This window comes from Ceratotherium simum, chromosome 16 (genome assembly GCF_057802395.1).
Source record: "Ceratotherium simum simum isolate JZ-2026a chromosome 16, ASM5780239v1, whole genome shotgun sequence".
Taxonomy (NCBI): Eukaryota; Metazoa; Chordata; class Mammalia; order Perissodactyla; family Rhinocerotidae; genus Ceratotherium; species Ceratotherium simum.
In genome coordinates, this window is record NC_141915.1 from 10,027,501 (window position 1) to 10,047,378 (window position 19,878).

General features: G+C 44.5%; 2 protein-coding genes across 6 annotated transcripts in view; one reads left to right on the forward strand and one right to left on the reverse strand.

The window, feature by feature from the left end:
• The window catches only part of MYH10 (myosin heavy chain 10), a 140,570-nt gene extending 123,373 nt beyond the window's left edge, over positions 1-17,197 (forward strand). For 4 of the 5 annotated variants that reach the window (XM_087440429.1, XM_087440428.1, XM_014789522.2 and 1 more), the window contains 10 exons: positions 1-123; positions 1,925-2,137; positions 3,266-3,427; positions 7,052-7,180; positions 10,094-10,182; positions 11,102-11,225; positions 11,308-11,516; positions 12,887-12,995; positions 14,422-14,594; positions 15,529-17,197. The exon at positions 1-123 is cut by the window's left edge and continues 90 nt beyond it. In XM_087440429.1, the coding sequence (XP_087296555.1) occupies positions 1-123; positions 1,925-2,137; positions 3,266-3,427; positions 7,052-7,180; positions 10,094-10,182; positions 11,102-11,225; positions 11,308-11,516; positions 12,887-12,995; positions 14,422-14,594; positions 15,529-15,673 (1,476 nt within the window). In that variant the 3' untranslated portion in view covers positions 15,674-17,197. Of the gene's footprint in view, positions 124-1,924; positions 2,138-3,265; positions 3,428-7,051; positions 7,181-10,093; positions 10,183-11,101; positions 11,226-11,307; positions 11,517-12,886; positions 12,996-14,421; positions 14,599-15,528 lie in introns of those variants that run through there. The other variant, XM_087440430.1, reaches the window with a different exon arrangement.
• Positions 17,198-19,273: 2,076 nt separating this feature from the next.
• NDEL1 (nudE neurodevelopment protein 1 like 1) overlaps positions 19,274-19,878 on the reverse strand; it is a 36,741-nt gene continuing 36,136 nt past the window's right edge. The window contains exon 9 of the mRNA XM_087440433.1: positions 19,274-19,688. Coding sequence (XP_087296559.1) covers positions 19,592-19,688 — 97 coding nt within the window. The 3' untranslated portion in view covers positions 19,274-19,591. The remainder of the gene's footprint in view (positions 19,689-19,878) is intronic.

Sequence of the window (19,878 nt, forward strand, 5' to 3'; positions counted from 1 at the left end):
CTCTCCCTGGCCCGTGCCCTGGAGGAGGCCCTGGAGGCCAAGGAAGAGTTTGAGAGGCAGAACAAGCAGCTGCGGGCAGACATGGAAGACTTGATGAGCTCCAAGGATGATGTGGGGAAGAACGTGCGTATCCCTGGGGACCGCTGCCTGCAGAAGGGGAGCAGGCAACTCCTTAGGCGTGCCTGAGGGACCTGGGGATGCCTAGCCCAACAGCGACGTAGTCTAGGGGTGTCTTGGCTCATATATAAACAGGGGGTTAAAGTCTTCTGGGATAAGCTGTCAGGTTTTCTGTGGTCTGTTTTCTGTCATCTGTGCCAAAGCCAGACTTGGAGTGTTCTTGTAGCAGCACCGACAGGTGGTGAAGCTTTGCTTATTCTTGTCACTTTCACAGGCCTTCCCTGCCCTAACCTGTATCCTGGCAAGGGATCTTTAAACAAAAGATTTCATTGTTTCTGATCACAAGTAGTTAGCAAACACAAGTACCACAAGGTCCCCTAGGATGAGGAGTAGTGGCATCTGTCTCCAGCACGGAACCTGGAGAGGAGCGAGGTGGGGACTGCAGCTCTCTCTGACCTTGGTCTTCCTGGTGAGGCCCCATGGTTTCTCTGAGGGCTTCAAATGCTTTGGGGGCTTATTCACAGTTTAGAAATTTCTGTGACACTATTCATCCTTCCACTGCATACATCTTCCACAAGACCTGCAATGACTTTCATTTACCCTCTGCCTCTTCCTTAGTATATTGGGTTGTTGAGGATAGTGAAACGGGCCCAGGCCTGGAGTCAAAGATGAGGTTTGGGGCTTGGCTCTTGCACCAGCTTCCATTCTGACCAGAGGAAGCCCCTTACCCTCTCTAAGCCTAAGTTTCCTCACCTGTCAGATGGACATTAGACTTGCCCTATTTCATGAAGGTACTGCACATGTGCTTTGAAAAGCATCAAGTCCTCTATAAAGTCTCATTTTCATGGGCTGTAGGCTCTCTGGCCACATCATGAGGGAAGAAGACTGTCCTACCTTCTTGCTGGGTCTCCTACAACCTGGTGCCCAGGGGACCAGCCTCATGGAGAAGAAGAGGCCACCTAGAGTAGAACTGGCCATGATTGCATAGTAAAATGTAGAGCGAGAACTCCACAATTGATTCCATTTTCTTGTTCCATATTAGTTTTCTCTAGAATAATCAACAGTCACACATTCATTCCATAAACATTTCTTTGTGCCTATGAAGTGCCAGACACTGCTAAGAAACACAGGCCCCCCTTGTGTCATACGTCTCCTCCTGCTCACCCCTGAGAGAACTGACATGGCCATGAACCCCAAAGAGGGTACATAATAGCACCTACTCATGCCTGCCTGAGGGTTGTCATAGGGATGACATGAGATGTGAGGTGGATGCACTCAGCACAGTGCTTAGCACAGAGAACTAGGTAAGTGTTTGTGGTGGGGATCTTTGTCCAGAGCAAGGTCAGGCCTCTTTTTAGCTGTACCCTGCTTTGCAAACCTAACACACCTTAATATTTAAAAATTTACGTATGTGCATTTTCAGCATGAACCATCTTTTCCACAGCAAGAAGGGACGTACTGTAGTACCTATTACACACGACGGCAGGCAAATGGCCAGTCAACAGACAGGTTCCTCTGACATCACACTCTTTTCACTGTTATTTGGCTTCGAGGTCAAAGAATAATGTTGATAGAGCACAGGTGAATAAAGAAATCAGTACTGTCATTTAAATGGCATGCTCAGAAATGAGGACTGGCAGCAGCCACAGAGGGAAAGGGAAGGATGTGTATATGTGTCAGGAGGCTGGCCCAGGGGTGACCAGAGTGGCCAGTGTGCTGTGTGGGGGCCTATAAAACAGGAAGACTGCTGTTCCTGCTTGTGCCTCTGCCAAGGGTCAGCTCTTAACTGATGCTTCCTGTGGTTTAGGTTCATGAACTTGAAAAATCCAAACGCGCCCTAGAGCAGCAAGTGGAGGAAATGAGGACCCAGCTGGAGGAGCTGGAGGATGAACTCCAGGCAACAGAAGACGCCAAGCTTCGCCTGGAGGTCAACATGCAGGCCATGAAGGCCCAGTTTGAGAGGGACCTGCAAACCAGAGATGAGCAGAATGAAGAAAAGAAGCGGCTGCTGATTAAACAGGTAGGTTGAAGCAGGTGTGGCCTCCAGAACAAGAACTTGCTGGTTCTCACAGCACAGCTTTGGGTCAATATCGTCTTCATCACATTAGAACACATTAGCTGGAGGAAAATTAATTTATTTGGTCAGTTGATAATTTTATTCTTGAAAATTTAATATAATTGGTTTTGATTTCCTATTTCTCAGACAATCATTGCTGCTTACAAGCCAGGATACTTACTATCAATTGAAAATCCCCCAATGGAATCTCAAAGGAATATGTAGTTTGGTTCAAGTTCTGTGAGTGTTAAAAGTGTGGGTACAGAAAGAATCAGTGTGCACCTGACAAGGTGATCCAGCATATTTCTGAAGTTCAGATCACATGTCCTCATTAAACCTTTCTTTAAAGGAAAAAAAACAGATATTTACATTTTTTTATTTTAAAAAGTTGCTAGGCACTGATGATTTGTATACTTATCTGAATGTATGTTAAACTTGTAATTTAAATGTTTACTTTAAAAATTAATTACGGATGTTTTAAGAATTCCTTGGAGTTCATGGTATCAAGTCTTGGATCTGGGATATATTTAATTTTATTTTGTTATTTTTATTCCACTAATATTTGTTATGTTAATCATTTATTGCTAGTTAACAAATTACCTCAAACTTAGTGACCTAACCCAACACTTATCCACAGTTCCATGGGTCAAGATTTCCAAATCGGCTTAGCGGGCTGCCTGACTGGGGCTGGAGGATCTGCATCCACGCTGGCTCACCCAGGTGGTGCTAGCCCAAGACCTCAGCACCTCCACGTGGGCCTCTCCACAGGCTGCTTAAGTGTCCCCAGAGGAAACTTCCCCAAGAAGTTGTCTCATATCATTCAGTTTTGTTGCACCACCTAGACTAGGAGCTTGAGATCAGGGACTCTGCCTTCTTATGTTCCCTCATAGCCAACTGTGGAAGTGGTTTGTACTATATCTTGTTGTTTAAAGATCTGTTTGAACAAAATTCAGCTACTATGGTTTTCTGTTAATAATAATCACTGCTCGGTAGCAGAGAGCACCTCTACACATAAGAGCCCTTATGACAGGCTGTCTGTTCTCTGGGGGGTTACTAGGGTATGACCAGGCATAACCCGATACCATCCATTAGGTGCGGGAGCTCGAGGCAGAGCTGGAGGACGAGCGGAAACAGCGGGCACTTGCTGTTGCTTCAAAGAAGAAAATGGAAATAGACCTAAAGGACCTTGAAGCTCAAATTGAGGCTGCAAACAAAGCTAGGGATGAAGTGATCAAGCAGCTTCGCAAACTTCAGGTATGTGCAGCTAGCCATCAGTCTTTGATGGTGTCATCTGGCCCTACTGAGATCAAGCATGAGGTGACCTGTGAAACTGGGGAGAACAGCTCTGTGCAGGGCCCAGCCTGTCATCTTGCCACAATCTCAGGGCTGACCCATCACCACACTGGGGAGCACAGTGGGGCTGTCACCTTTGGCTATGGGTTGGGGCAGTAGGCCATAAAAATGGCACATGGGTACCTCCAGTGTCTATAGGATGCACTTGGCCCCACATAGTTGCTCTCGGACAGAGCTGGGGTGGAGTCACCCAGGTGGAGCATCCACCAGGGGAACATGCTCTTGGGGCTCTAAACAGCCTCTGGTGATGCTTAACTAAACATGTAGCCACCTCCAAGTCACCTGAGAGTGAGGTGTCTCCTTTAGCTCTGTGAGTCTGATTTAATCACCATGTTTGCTACTCAAATGGCGTACTGGTTTTCACTATGACAAAGACTGATTTCTGTAGTAATTCACAGTATTGGCAGGCATGTAATGAGCCCTCTCATTTACTACTGATGGGAGCATAAATAGGCACAGCTTTTCTGGGGGGTAGTTTGTCACCTATGACAAAAGCTTTAGCAAATTTCCACTCCTTTGACTTTGGTGGTTCCACATCTTAAGAATTTATTCTAACAAAATATAAAGATGAGAAGAAATATTTATATACAGAGGTCATAGCTTAAGTGTTATTTATGATAGCAAAATGGAAACAACCTAAATGTAAGTGGACTGCCAGCCATTTAAATGATGGGGATATTACGCAATGACAGCAGGGCTTAAGTGAGTAAAGGAACATGCAGTGTAGGGCAACCTCATTTATAACTATAAACATGTATATGTATAGATTTTTGTATATAGACATGTAGACATACATACTTAGAAACAAGTTTAGAAGGAAAAGTCATCTCAGGATAATAGGTTTATGAGTAATTTATTTGCTTCCTTATACTTTTTTAAAAAACTAAATACAAAGATTTTTATTTTGACTAGCTAATTATAAAGGTTATTAAGCTAATTACAAAGAACATTAAAATTACATTACTATGATTTTATTTAACAGCTTTGAGATATAATTCATATACCATATAATTCACTTGTTTAAAGTGTTTTCAGTGTTTTTTAGTATATTTGTAGGGTTGTACAACCATCACCACTATCTAACTTTGGACATTTTGGTTCCCCCTAAAAGAAACCCTGTTCCCATTAGCTGTCACTCCCCATTCCTTGCTATCTCTAGCACTAATCAACCACTAACTTCTGTCTCTGTGGAGTTCCCTATGCTGGACATTTCATATAAATGGAATAATACAATATGTGGTCTTTTGTGACTGGCTTTTTTCACTTAGCATAATGTTTTCAAGCTTCATCCATGGTGTAGCATTAATAAATACTTCATTCCTTTTTATTACCAAATAATATTCCATTTTATGGCTATACCCCATTTTATTAAGCCATGCATCAGTTAATGGACATTTGGGTTATTTCCACTTTTGGGCTGCTATGAACAATGCTGCTATGAACATTCACGTATATTTGTGTAGACATGTGCTTTCCAATTTTCTTGGGTACATACCTACAAGTAGAATTGCTAGGTTATATGGTAACTGTTTAACTTGGAGGAACTGCCAAACCTTTCCACAGCGACTGTACTGTTTTACACTCCCACCAGCTATGTATGAGGATTCCAATTTCTCTGCATCCTCACCAACAGTTGCTGTTGTCCATCTGTTAATTAGAGCCATCACAGTGGGTGTGAAGTGGTATCTCACTGTGGTTTTGATGTGCATTTCCCTCATGACTAATGATGTTGAACATCTTTTCATGTGCTTCTTGGCCATTATCTGGTTTGGAAAAGATGTCTTTTCAATCCTCTGCTTATCTTTTTAATTGAATTGTCTATGAAACTTTTGAGTTGTAACAGTTTTGCATACATTCTGGATATAAGTTTCTTATGAGATATATGATCTCCAAATATTTTCTTCCATTCTCTAGGTTGTCTTTTCACTTATTTGATGGTATTATTTGCAGCACAAAAGTTTTTAATTTTGATGGAATCTAGTTTATTTTTTCTTTTGTTTGTTGTGCTTTTGATATCATATATATGAAACCACTGCCTAATCCGAGGTCACAGAGATTTACTCCTATGGTTTCTGCTAAGAGTTTTGTACTTTTTGCTCTTACTTTTAGGTTTTTGATCCATTTTGAGTTATTTTTGTTATACGGTTTGAAGTATAGATCCAACTTCATTTTTTTGGATATGGATATCCAGTTGTCTCAGCACATTTGTTGAAAAGACTATTCTTTCCCCCATTGAATTGTCTTGGCACCTTTGTCTAAAATCAACTGACCTTGGACTGATGTATTTATTTCTGAACCTTCAGTTCTGTTCCATTGATCTCTGTGTCTGTCCTTATGCCAGTACCACACAGTCTTGATCACTGTAGCTTTGTAGTAAGTTTTGAAGTTGGGACGTGGAACTTCTCCAACTTTGTTCTTCTTTTTCAAGATTATTATGGATATTCTGGGTTCCTTGTAATTCCATATGAATTTTAGGATCAACTTGTCAATTTCTGGAACAACAACAAAAAGCCAGCTGAGATTTTGATATTGTGTTGACTCTGTAGATCAATTTGGGGAGTATTGCTATCTTAACAATATTAAGTCTTCTGATCCATGAACATGGCTATCTTTCCATTTATTTAGATATTCTTTAATTTTTTTCAATGATGTTTTGTAGTTTTTGGTGGATAAATCTTGCACTTCTTTTGTTAAATTTATACCTAAGTATTTTATTCTTTTTGATGCTGTTATAAATGTAGTTGGTTTATTAATTTTTAGACTATTCATAGTGTATAGAAATACAATTGATTTGTATATTGATCTTGTATCCTGCAACCTTGCTGAACTCGTTTATTAGTTCTAATGGCTTTTTAGTGGATTCCTTAAGATTTTCTATATATAAGATCATATCATCTGCAAATCAAGCTAGTTTTACTTCTTCCTTTCCAATCTGGATATCTTTTATTTCTTTGTCTTGGCCTAATTGCCTTGATTAGAATCTCCATTACAATATTAAATAGAAGTGGTGAGATCAGACATTCTTGTCTTGTTGCTGATCTGAGGGGGTAGCATTCAGTATTTGACCATTAAGGATAATATTAGCTGTCAGTTTTTCATTGATGCCCCTTATCAGAGTTGAAGAAATTTCCTTCTATTCATAGTTTGAGTGTTTTTATAATGAAAAGGTGTTTGATTTTGTCAAATGCTGCTTCTGTGTTTATTGAGATGATCATATGGTTATATTAATTCAATTTTGGATGTCAAACCAACCTTGCATTTCTCAGATAAATCTCACTTGTTCATGGTGTATAATCCTTTATGTTGCTGGATTCAGTTTGCACTATTTTGTTGAGGATTTTTGCATCTATATATTGGTCTGAATGTTTTCTTTTCTTATGATATCTTTGTCATTTCTGTATACTTTTATATTTACAATGAATGCATTTATAATGAAAGTATATTACTTTTATAATCTGGAAAAAATAACATGTTTAAAAATTAAGAATGAAACTACCCCCAAGCCGCCTTCTTATTTAATCTTAGGCTCAGATGAAGGATTACCAACGTGAGTTAGAAGAAGCCCGTGCATCCCGGGATGAGATTTTTGCTCAATCCAAAGAGAGTGAAAAGAAACTGAAGAGTCTAGAAGCAGAAATCCTGCAATTGCAAGAGGTTTGTTTACTTTTTCATCTGTTCAATAATTATTTGCCCTTGAAATTTCTCCAAGATCAGACAATATCTTCGTAGTCTATTGTAATTTCACTATTCATTTTTAATATGGTATTGGACTATCTTATTGCTTCAGTTTAGCAAGACAAGTGGTCACACTTTGACACTGCTCATATATATTTCTCCTCCTGGGAAAAGGCAGAGGAGCTGACTAGCAATTTTTCAAGCCACTTTCCAGGCCTTGTTCCCATGTATAAGAAAAGAGAGTGATGTTCACTTAATGTTGGTATGCATCAGGATCATTTAACTCTGACCTTAGTGATATTGCCTTGTTTTACACAGAAACACTATTCATTTGATACTTGAAAGGAGAGAAGTATGTTTCATTGAATTCCTGAGTGAATCATCTTGTAATCAATTATTCTTTCATTTATCTCTTTCATAAGTTCTCATGGAGGGGGATTGGTGAAGGGTTACACATAACATGGAATTATATCAGTGCAAGGCACACTTGAATACACATACTTCTTCTTTTTTTTTCTACACAGTTTTATTAGGTATAACCCAAATACAAAGAACTGCACGTATTAACGTGTACATAAATTTCTGTATAAATAAAGGATGATCAAAAATTTATTCGAACTTGGAAAGATAAGAGTAACTTAACTTGAAATGTTAATATCAGTCAATATGAAAAAGCTCCCAATACATACATCTAGACATGCTGGATAAAAATGTTACCAAAGACAACTGTGAATGTGAAGTTGAGCTTGCAAGAAAGCAAAGGAAACTCCCTAGGTGTCAGGAATGAAGAAGGAACTAAAAACCAGATCAGCCAACGCTGAGCAGATCCTGAGAGCCAGCTTTTCATCCTTGTTTTCTATTGCATTGACTTTTGCTTGTCTTTATTTCACTTGGATTTTTTTTCTTTTTCAGATTTCTTGAGTTAGACACTTAGCACAGTAATTTTCAAGCTTCCCTCTTGTCTAATATATTCATAAAAACACTATAAATTCTTAAGTACTCTTTTTACTGTATCCCACAAAATTTGATATGATGTGCTTTTGTTATTTAACTCTAAATTTTTCTGATTTCTCTGACGGTTTCCTCTTTATCCCATGAATGATTTAAAAATGTAGTTTAAATCTCCAAACATTTGTTTATTTAGTTGATTTCTAGTTTTATTGCATTGTGGTTAGAGAATGTTGAGAGCAGAGCAGCTCTAGGGCCTAGAACGTGGTCAGTGTTTATAAATGTTCCATGTGTGCTTCAGAGGATCCTGTATTCATCAATGAAGTAGAATGTCCAAGATCTGTGTAGTCCATCACAGAGCTGATGGGTGATAGCCCCACAGGTGATGAGGCTCTAGAAGCCTGCCTCCTGGAGTGCTCCTGGGGTGTTGCCTAAGTACACACATATTCCTTGCAGCCGGGCACTCGCAGTTTTTTCAGAAAGCTGAAAGTGTTAATTTCCCACCTTCAGGAGAACGACATTGCATTAAGGAGAAGAGACTGATCTGGAAAGCTAGCCCTGCCCTTCCTTCTATTCTCTATTTGTCCTTCCCTCAGATGCCTTTGTTCCTCTGGCTTCTTATAGGCCCCAGGGTCCTCTCCTTTCTCCCCCGGGTCCCTCAGCCTGACTGCAGCACCCTCAGCCAGTGGACAGGAGCCCTTGCTGGGCCCAAGAGGATGGAACACCAGAGGCCGGGTGGTAGAGCTGATGCTTACACAGTGTTTGTTAATCAGAGGCCCTCAGGTTAGGCCCAGAGTATTCTGCCTGCTGCCATCACATTCTGGACTCTCGCCCTGTTCCCATGTGTTCAGATTCCGTGGGCCTTTCGGAGGACCTGCATCCTGCACACTAACATGAGAGGCAGGTGCACAGTATGCAGACAAAGTCCTTTTATGTAGCCCAGCTCCTCAGGCATCTTAAAGTTCTGCTCTTGCCAAATATGGCATCTTTTGGCAGGAGCAGCTGGTGGGAAGAGGCCCTGGACAGGGAGGGAGTCAGAACCCTGAGTTTCTGTTGCTGACAAACCTTGGGACTTTGGGCAAGTGGCTTTTCCATGTGGGCCTCAGTTTCCTATCTATAAAATGAGGGAGATCATGCTGCTCTCAAGTTGTGAGACTATGATCTCAGTCTTGACTCAGTTGTGGTGAGAAATGTGCCCTGAATCCTTCCTGTGGCAAATCTTCTTTCAAAGGAAATTTGTAGAAAAGCAGCCATCAGGCAGGTCTTCCTCCGGAAGGCTGGTGGGCACAGGGCCATCCTTCTGCCCTGCCCAGTTCTCTGCGAGTCCCCTACAGAGCCACAGCGGCCTGACCAGCCAGGGCTCCCATCCTCTCTGCTCACCGCAGGGGCCCAGCTCTCCAAACCACCTGAGCTCCGGACCCGCACTCCACCCACCTTCTCCCCGCGGAGCTGTGCTCTTTGTTGCACTGCACAACTACCTTACTCTCTGGTGCCTAGATATTCACTGATTTGTCCAGCTAGTGTACTTGATCTCCAAACTATACTACTTGTATGTATGAAAGACACTTCAAGACCATGAATTGGTGTAGTTCTGGGTTTGCGTAAAGTTTGTGTTTAGTTTATGATTAAGAAACACCAGCTTTCTAAGGAATATCGCTGTCTCTGACATTGGAAGTGACAGTAAAAGCCCTTACATCGACTAGGACTTCCCTCTGTGGACATTTTTGTATAAAGGTGTAGACACAGCACATCACCTGGCTGACCTGCACCCAAACAGATTCTCTTCAGCAAACCTGCCAGCTTAATTCCTTAAATCTCATTGCAATTTGAGGTGCACATGGAGTGCCTGGAGCACAGTGGCTGCAGCCTACAGGCGTTGTTAGATTTCATATCTGAAGAAACTGTTAACATCCAGAGCTTAAATCATAGTCTAAACTTATTTAGGAACTTGCCTCATCTGAGCGAGCCCGCCGACACGCTGAGCAGGAGAGAGATGAGCTGGCTGACGAGATTGCCAACAGTGCTTCTGGCAAGTGAGTCTCCTGGCAGCAGGTGGGAAGGGGTAGGCATCTAGAAATCAGTGGTGGCCGCACCGGTCCTCTCGGCCACCTGTGTTTCATTCCCCTTGGGCACACTCGCTGCACTGAGAAGGCCATGGTGTCACCTGGCATCTAGGAGTCAGTAGTCAGTTTGCTCATCTGTTCAAAGTCTGGGAAGATGAGCGTGAGAGGCTGAATCTCCGGACTGCCTTGGCCACTGGCTGGCTGTGCAACCCAGGCAGTCACACTCCCTATGCCAGTCATGCCCACAATAGGCGTAAAGGAAATACATTCGGAACTAACCTGGTTTCTGAAGACGGCACAGCCTTGCACTGCAAGTCTTCACTTTCAAATTCATTAGGTTTGGCAAGCAGATTCCTTAGACCTACCTTTCTCTGAATGCATTTTTCATTAAAAGTAATCTTTTTTCCAATTAAGAAGTTGCTTTCTCCATTTAATTACCATACTGAGGATTCATCATAGTCATTTTCTAGCATGCCATGATAAGGAGTTGGAATTTTATCTCAATGCGCTGGAAAACTCGTATAGTTTAAGGTAGGGAATGCAATGCCAGGATCTTTTTGCACTTTTGAAAACTGATGCTGGCTGCGTCTTTGGAGAACAGATGGAGAGGCAGCAGGGATGTCAGTGGAAGGCTACCACAGTGGTCCAGGCAAGAGATGATGGGACCTGGACTTGGGTGGCAGGCGTGGGGATGGAGAGAAGTGGGTGGCATGTTTGAAAGTGTAATCAATAGGACTTGTTGACGGATTGGGGGATGGGTATAGGGGAAAGAAAAATCAAGAATGATGCTCAGTTTCTAGCAGCAGGGTGGGTGGAGGAGCCCTCCCTGAGTTTCCCCGTGTTGTGCAGACCTTGTATTGAGCTGTCTCCTCATCCTCGCCCCGGCCAGGTCTGCGCTGCTGGATGAGAAGCGGCGTCTGGAGGCACGCATCGCACAGCTGGAGGAGGAGCTTGAAGAGGAGCAGAGCAACATGGAGCTGCTCAACGACCGCTTCCGCAAGACCACGCTGCAGGTGGCCCACGCAGCAGCCCCTCCCTGGGAAGGGCTGTGCTGCCCCTCTGGCACAAGTGACTAAACTCGTCTCTCCTCTCCAGGTGGACACGCTGAACGCAGAGCTGGCGGCTGAGCGCAGCGCAGCCCAGAAGAGCGACAACGCACGCCAGCAGCTGGAGCGGCAGAACAAGGAGCTGAAGGCCAAGCTGCAGGAGCTGGAGGGCACCGTCAAGTCCAAGTTCAAGGCCACCATCTCGGCCCTGGAAGCTAAGATTGGGCAGCTGGAGGAGCAGCTTGAGCAGGAAGCCAAGTAAGAGGTTTTTGCTGCCGTAAACCAAAACTCCCTATCTCTGCTACACACCAGGTCCAGGCTCAGCCTGTGAGTCAGAGACGGAACTCACGCCCCTTGCCCCGTGGGGGCTCCCGTGGCACGGGAAGAGGTGACAGCAACATGTGTAACGAGAGTGGGAGACAGAAGGTGGTGTGAGCCCTAGGGAAGCCTGGGCTCACCTGTCAGCTCTTCCTGGAGTCAGCTACGGGCTAATCAGCCTGAGCCCCGTGACTTCCTAGGTGCCATAGTTTACATCTCTACCCCAAGTTGATGGCATCACGTGAAATGCTCCAGTTTGTTGGCAGAGAAGAAATGCAATATGACAAAAATAAAAGCTTTTCTTCTCCCACAGGAAGAGATTGCTTAAGAGTTTCCATTCTGTAGTATTAAACCATTCTGAAATTAATGAGGAATTGCACACTACGTCTCTTGGCAGGCATTTACAAAGCTATGAGAGGAATAGAATCATAGACTGCCAGAGAGCAGACCTTCACATTCACCCACTTGGGGAGCTTGGGGCCCAGAAATGCAGGGCCCGTGCGAAGAGCACATCCTCCCCGACGCAGCCTCCCCCTACTTCCCACTCCACTCTTTGGCCTCTGCTGTGCTCAAATCAAACAATTAAGGGTCTGTTTGTTGTTGGTTGTAATTAGCATGACGCGCCCTTTCAGCTGACTCCATCGGCTATCCATTTTTACATAACATTTGGTAAGAAACAAAAGAACTTTTTCTGTTTTACATGGAGTTCTCCAAATAAGTTCTCTCTCCTCTGAATGGGACAGTGTGGGCCTGTCTAGAAACATGGTGATTTGTTTGACTTCTAACTCAAGAGTGAGTGTGGGTGGATTTTTAATTTGTTTTTCAATGTTAGCTGCTATAGCCCCTGGCATCATAGTAGGTAGTCAGTAATTTTGAATTGAAACAATCAATTAATAAATTCAGTCTTTGTTTTGTTTTATTGTCCAGGCTAAAAGGTTAGGTGATTAGAATAATCAGCTAAAGTTATTATCTTCAAAAAAAGTCTGTACTCAATATGAGTGACAGGTAGCCTGTATGTAACATTTGATCTTCAGAGGAGCACGGAATAAAGTAATTAATATCTGCATGCAAAGGAATAATGTGCTTTTTCTACCCATCAGCATTAAAATACATTAAAGGCAATCCACATTTTGACCAGAAGGGAGAAGTTTCTGGGCCATATTAATCATAATATTATTCTGGTCAGAGAGGTCCTGGAAAGCCCTCCAACATATGTCATCTTCCAGAGAAAAGGGCTTTAAAAAATACTTTCCCCATTCAAACTATCATTTTAAGAATTCCGAAAACTAGTGTATTGATCATTTCCATAGGGAACGAGCAGCCGCCAACAAACTAGTCCGTCGTACCGAGAAGAAGCTGAAAGAAATCTTCATGCAGGTTGAAGATGAACGTCGACATGCAGATCAGTATAAAGAACAGGTAAGGGAAGAAAGCAGGGCAGGATGAACATGTCTTCCACCTCAGAAATGCTTTAGCAAGGAGACTGATGTAGAGTGAGCCAAGTGTTACCATTTCACCACTAAACTAAGAAAATGTTATTTGAAACTCTTAGTTCTCATGTTTCAACAGACATGTGCTGTTCCTTGTTCCCGCCAGGCACTCGTGGGTGCTGGGGATACAGAAGTGATGAGGACACGGCCCCTGCCCCTCGGGGTTCTCCCAGTGCACCAGAGATGGGGTGGGGGGGGTGCCAAGAGCACGGCAGGAGGGCTTTGAAGTGTGAGGCCTGAACTGGGAACTGAACCTTAAAGTTATCATCTGTTTCCTCCAGTAGAACGTATACTTTATGAGCACAGATTTCTGCCTGTTGCACTCACTGTCATCTCTTGGATGCCTAGAACACTTCCTGGGCATGGGTGGCAGTCTCTGAATATTGGCTGGAGGGAGGGGTGGGTGCAGGAGATGTTGACTAGAAAGCGAAGAGAAAACAAATGTACTGCCTGCAGGACCGAGCGGTCGTCTTGTGGGCATCCGGGCACCCTTCTAAGCATCAGGGAGTGTCTCACCAGGACTCTGAACCGCAGTCAGGTCTGCACTGACCACAGCCTGGGTAGCTGTGCTCTCCCTCTGCTCTCCCCCCGCCTGCCGCGGTGAGACTTGCTGCTGCAGACACTGGGAGGGACGGGGGACGAAGCTGAGGATCCTGCTGCCTTTGGCCCAGACTCTCCCCTTTTCTTCCCCTGCTCCCTTCAGCACCCGGCCTTCTCTCCCGAGCCCCACCCTCAGGGCCTGGCGGCACTGAGCGTAGTTCTGGGTGGGCGTGAGCTAGACCTGCAAGGCACTGGCCAGTCTCTGTATGGCTCAGGAGTGAACGACCCACTGGGGAGGCTGAGTTCTCATGTCTGGTCTTCCAGAGTGGCTTTGGACTTGAATCAGAATATAAGCTCTGAAACACCCATATTGAAGGGAGATATAAAAACGAATGTACCATCTCCTGGGGTTGGAGCTTGTCCACATTGTTGGCTCTTCTGTATTTCGCAGGAATAGCAGTTCCCCTTCACAATCGCGTAGGTCACTCATGTGAAGATAGTAAACTGTATCATTTTTCTGCAGAAAACTCACAAGTGAAAATAGGGTTTAAAGTTTGTTAAAAATTCCTTTAGCACAGTTTGCCCTGTAGACACTGGCTTTGCTGAGAACGGCAGGCTGATCAAAAGGTCTTAGACCAGCCCCCAGTCTTGTGTGTGTTTACGTGCACACACGTGTATACGTGTCGTGTGTGCGTGCATGCGTGTGCTCACGTGGCTGACGGAGCAGAGAGCTGGGCTCACACACTCAGGATGCAGCAGTGCTGAATCTGGATTCACCAGTTTGGTTTTGACTTGGTTCGTGTAACTTCCCCAAGATGGAGAAGGCCAACGCCAGGATGAAGCAGCTTAAACGGCAGCTGGAGGAAGCCGAAGAAGAAGCTACACGTGCCAACGCGTCTCGGCGCAAACTCCAGCGGGAACTGGATGATGCCACTGAGGCCAACGAGGGCCTGAGCCGCGAGGTCAGCACTCTGAAGAACCGGCTGAGGTGAGTGACCCGGGGACTCACGGAGTCTGCACCCAAAGCTTGCAAAAACAGCCACATTTGTAGCCTTAGCTTTAACTTTTCTGAAGCAGTTTCCTTAGATTCATGTACAGTTACTTGTTCCTGCTCTTGAATCACTTCCCCTGTTGAGCATTCAGGATTTCTGACCCTTAGTAGACCTTGAGGAGAACACAAGAGGAACAGGCCCACTCATTTGCTCTGCCGTTATCTAGTGACTATACAAATACACAGCACAAGGCCTGAGAGCAGCTCAAGTGTCTGTCCGTGTCCAGGCGTGTCCAGGCGTCCACAGTGAGGACAGGTCCCGGCCTCCATTAAAAAGCAGGGCAGGAGCTCCTCGCAGGACCTGGTGCCATCAGCCCTCTTCCCGTCCGCATCTCCACACTGGATACGACGTGCACCAGGGAGAGGGCAGAACATGGTGGAGCTAAAGCTAAACTTTCTCCCCAGGACAGGTTAGCACAGGGGTCAGCAAACTGTGGCCCATGGGCCAAATTCTGTCCGTGCCCTGCTTTTGTACAGCATCAAGGGTTGAAAAGGAATGTGCAACAGAGACTTTACGTGGCCCGCAAAGCCTGTCTGCCCTTACAGCAGTGCTGACCCTTGGTTAGCAGGCAGAGCTGTCCTTACTCTGTCCGTCACAGACAGCTGTAAGTTGATTCCAGCCATCCCCAGGTCTCTGAGGACCTCCTGCTCAGTGTACACTGTGGGCTGGCCAGCGTGATATTCCGCAGAGGGGGTATAGGAGAGGCAGAGAAGCACAGAGCCTTTTCTGATCATGCGCACCCACCCAGGTCATGTGTCCTGAGGAAGGGGGAGATGTGGAAGTTTTGAGTCATATTAGATGGTTGAACAACTTGACAGTCACATGTTCTTGTGTATTTACCAACACGTGTCTACTTTCTGTTCCCTCCAGGCGAGGTGGCCCAATCAGCTTCTCTTCGAGCCGATCTGGCCGGCGCCAGCTGCACATTGAGGGGGCTTCCCTGGAGCTGTCAGATGACGACACAGAAAGTAAGACCAGTGATGTCAATGAGACGCAGCCGCCCCAGTCAGAGTAGCGTCATAGGAAGCCAGTGGAGGCAATACAGTGGGACACGCAGGAACTCACCCAGCGCCAGCCTGCCTTGGGGCCTCCTACAGATTTAGGAAATTGGCAAGCTACGGGATTCCTTACTGAAAGATCAACTGTGTCTTAAGGCTTTCCAGCCTACACATACTGTATCCTGCTTCAGATTTAGGTACAATTGCTCCCCTTTTTATATAGATACATACACACAACACACATATTAAACAGATTGTCTCATCATTGCATCTATTTTCCATATATTCATCAAGAGACCATTTTATAATACATGCTAAGAAGAGAACCCTTTTTCAAACAAACTCTAGACCCTCGTTGCCAGTTGCTGGGTTATGGGGGCAGCCCCGTGGTTGCTGCTCAGTCGCTCTGCATGCTCTCTGTCATACAGACAGGTAACTTAGTTCTGTGTTCATGTGGCCCCTGACTCCTCAGCCACATCAAGTCTCCTAGAACATTGTGGAACCTAAACTGCACTTGTATCTCTCATTTCCTTCGAATAATGATCAACACTATTTCAGTGAGCAAACTGTGAAAGGGACTTTGGAAAGATTAGGAGGGGTGGGTTGGACTGGGGGAAGCAGCATCCATTTGGGTTTACCATGCCCATCTCCCTTGAGTTGGTGATGTCCCCACATCTCTTCACGTGAACTGTCCTTGGCCAGAGCTGGCCTGTGCGTAGAATGGATAGTGGCCGTGATGCAGCAGCGGCCCCTCCTGCCCCGGCTGGCAGCCATCACGTTGACTTCTGGATGGTCTCCTGAAGCGTGTGGCTTTGCCAGTGTATTATCCTCGCTTCAGGAGCAAGCAGCTGTGGGCCCCCAAGCAGGCGTTAGTGGAAGGGCCCCTCGCCAGCCAGGCTTTCATGCTGACTTGGCAAATTCAGCCGCTGCTTTGAGCCCAAAATGGGAATATTGGTTTTGTGTCCGAGACTTGTTCCAAGTTTGTCAGTGAGGTTTACAGAACCTCAAGAACAGATGCCATCTGCCTGAATGTTGACATGCCAGTGGATGTGAATCCTTTTTCGTTTCTCCTTTTCCCTTCCCTTTGGACAGTATTACAGTGAACATTTAGCATTCTGTTTTTGGTTGATAGTTAAGCAAACTGACATTACAGAAAGTGCCTTAGACACTACAGTACTAAGACAATGTTAAATATATTATTTGCTTCTGTAACAATTTAATGTATTAAGTTTTGACTGTGCTTCTTATCATGTACCTCTCTAGTCAAAGTGGTATTATAAACATTCAGTGACAATGAATCAGTGTTAATTATAAATCCTTGATCCTCTGCAACGTGCTTGAAAACACAAACCTTTTGGGTTAAAAGCTTTAACATCTGTTAGGAAGAATTTGTCATGTGGGTTTGGAATCTTTGATTTTCCCCCTTTATGAATTGTACTGGCTGTTGACCACCAGACACCTGACTGCAAATATCTTTTCTTGTATTCCCATATTTCTAGACAATGATTTTTGTAAGACAATAAATTTATTCATTATAGATATTTACGCCTGCTCTATTTACTTGGAGGAAAAAGCACCCACTGAGAATAAACAGATCTCAATAAACAAGAATAATCATGTAAACATGGAATCTGTTTTCGCACTTTCTGTTCTCAATTTCCCATCTGTGATCTGATTGGAGATTGGGAGCTACACACACTTAACATGCGGGCAGCCAGGCCCATGTCTTCTGAGGGCACTGCGCTCCCAGAAACTGTCAGATGATGGGCTAAGTCTCTGGGCAGTATTGGCTACAAGTGCTGTTCTCACTAGTGGCCTCACGGTGTGTAGACACGTTTGGAATGAAAGGGCTGCTGGGACTAGGGCTAGAGACTCAACTGTCAGTGGAGAAAGGGAGTAATTTAGGGCCACAGGATAAAGCCTTTAGGAGGGTTTCAGTCACCAACCAGTGAAGCTCATTACCGGATTGGAGCACGATAAGAGATCCAAGAAGTTTCAGACTATTTTCAGGCAGGATGTGCACTGAAAACGCTTTTGGGAGGATTCAGTGGTGAAACCCAGGGGCAGCCTCTCTGGTATGGGCCAGTTAGAATTCTAGGGCAGGAGAGAAATTCTAGAGGAACACAAAATCATGTAAAGAATGCTGATGTTTTTTATTCCGTGATAGTCTCAGGTCAGGCTGGTTCTGGTAGTGTGAGGTCTGTATGGTGTCACTACCACAGGAGAAAAAGGCAAGTCGCAGTTAACGGTGTTTCACTTGTGTTCTCATCCTTGCATTCAATCTTAGTGCAGCTGTTTGTGGAATTCAGAGGCTTGTTTTTCTCAAAAAGTAAGAATTCTTCTCTCTCTGCTGGCTGGTTTAACTGGTGTTAATATCACAGTTTCCCAACTACTCAGCCTATCAGGAGAAACATATAATCTACATGGGCTGATTCCACACAGATGCTAGAAAGAACCTTCCTCCACTAAACAACCAAGCCACCACTTATGTAGTCTAAGGAAAGATACTTCATAAAACCTTTGTTGGGTATTTAAAGCACCAGGAAGACGGTTTATGGGCTTTGAGTATGTCAAAGACTCAAGCCAGCTGGCTTCCACCCAGCAGAAGTGTGGTCCATCGTGAGGAGGGATTTAGGCCAAACTTGGGAAAGCCTTCCTTCTGTTGAAACGAAGTTTAGATGAGATGAGGCTCTGCTGGGGTTTTAACTCAGAGCTGTCGTGCATACTTTAAATGCTCTGTCTGCCTGTGGCACATCACAGGCTCTTCTTTTAATGCAGACATTCCAGAGAATTATGTTAAATCACTTTGGTAGGGGTAACACACCTATTCCTAGCCTGACTGGCTTGAGGGTATCCTCCTGAAACCCTGACGTCAGAAAGACTAGAGCTCCGTCACATTTCTTTTCTGTCACCAATTTTCCCCATCCCAGAAAACCTCAACTAAGATGAAATATGAGCCGGAAGGCCAAATTGCTCTTACAGCCAGCTCTCCCTATGCCTCTGGGTATAACTGACCCACGGCCCCTTCCTCCTAAAGCCAATGTTGCCAGGACACAGACGTGTCTGTGTCAAGACAGTTGTCAAATTCCAGGACCCATCACTTCCTGCCCCACCCCCACCTCCTCAAAAAAAAAAAAAAAAACCTCAAGCCAGAACAGGCCATGGGATGGAATCTTTAGAAAGTGGAGAAGATGGCTCCTCTCCTCGTGATTCCAGGAAGGGCTGAGTGTGAAGTCTGTGGCTGAGACCTGAGGGGAGTCCCCATCCACAAAGGCTTCCTAGTCACTCTGGGAGGGACAACCTCTGCACCAAGAGCTTTCCCAAATTCTGGGTGTTTGCTAGAATGCTATGTCCTGTGCCAGCTGTCAGGACCAGACGGGGCAGTCCACTTCCTTGTGTAGCCACCTGTCACTTGGGAATCTAGCAAATCATGTGAGGTGTCTCATACGATTCTTGTCGGAAATCTAATATGAAACCATCAATACGGGTATCTTTACATGATGATGCCAGTTTTCAAAGACAGTGTTAATTGTAATTTCAGTATCTATGTACCATATGCAGAAAGTGTGACCATGTCCTTCATCCTCAACCGAGACTAGAAATGAATGTTGGATTCATTATGGCAGAGAAGTACGTTTATTTTTTCAAAGTAGCCCAATAATGGACTCCATCCCCACTGACTGGATGTCATGAAGCCTTATTCAAGATGTAATCTGACATAATCAGACTGTTAACCACTGGGTCTGACTGAAATATCCAAGCAGAGAGCTGCCTCCTTTAAAGTACCATACTGCATAGATTCTAAGACGCCCATGTGCTCATACGCGTAAACTCATGCATCTTACAATCGCCGTCAGTAGGTGGCAGCTGTGATGTCATTGCCTGACTTCTGGTAAGGTCAATAAAGCCCAGCATCAGATCTTGCAGATTGGGTATCAGCAGCTTAGAAGAAAATTCTGGAGCCAACAATGGAATACGCTTTTCAGAAACGCTGCATCACCAACGCTCACCATGGCACAGAGGACGACGTTGCTTGGGAAAACACGGACAAGGACAATTTTGGGTCAAAACGTGGCTCAGAACATCAGAATCACAACGTGAAGTTTTAGGAATCTCTCACATTTTCCTTTTTGTATATGAATTAAGTATGATATGAAAATCCATCTAAAGAAGTCTAAAAGAGCTCTTTCAATAAATATAAAAAGTCTAAATGGAAAGCATT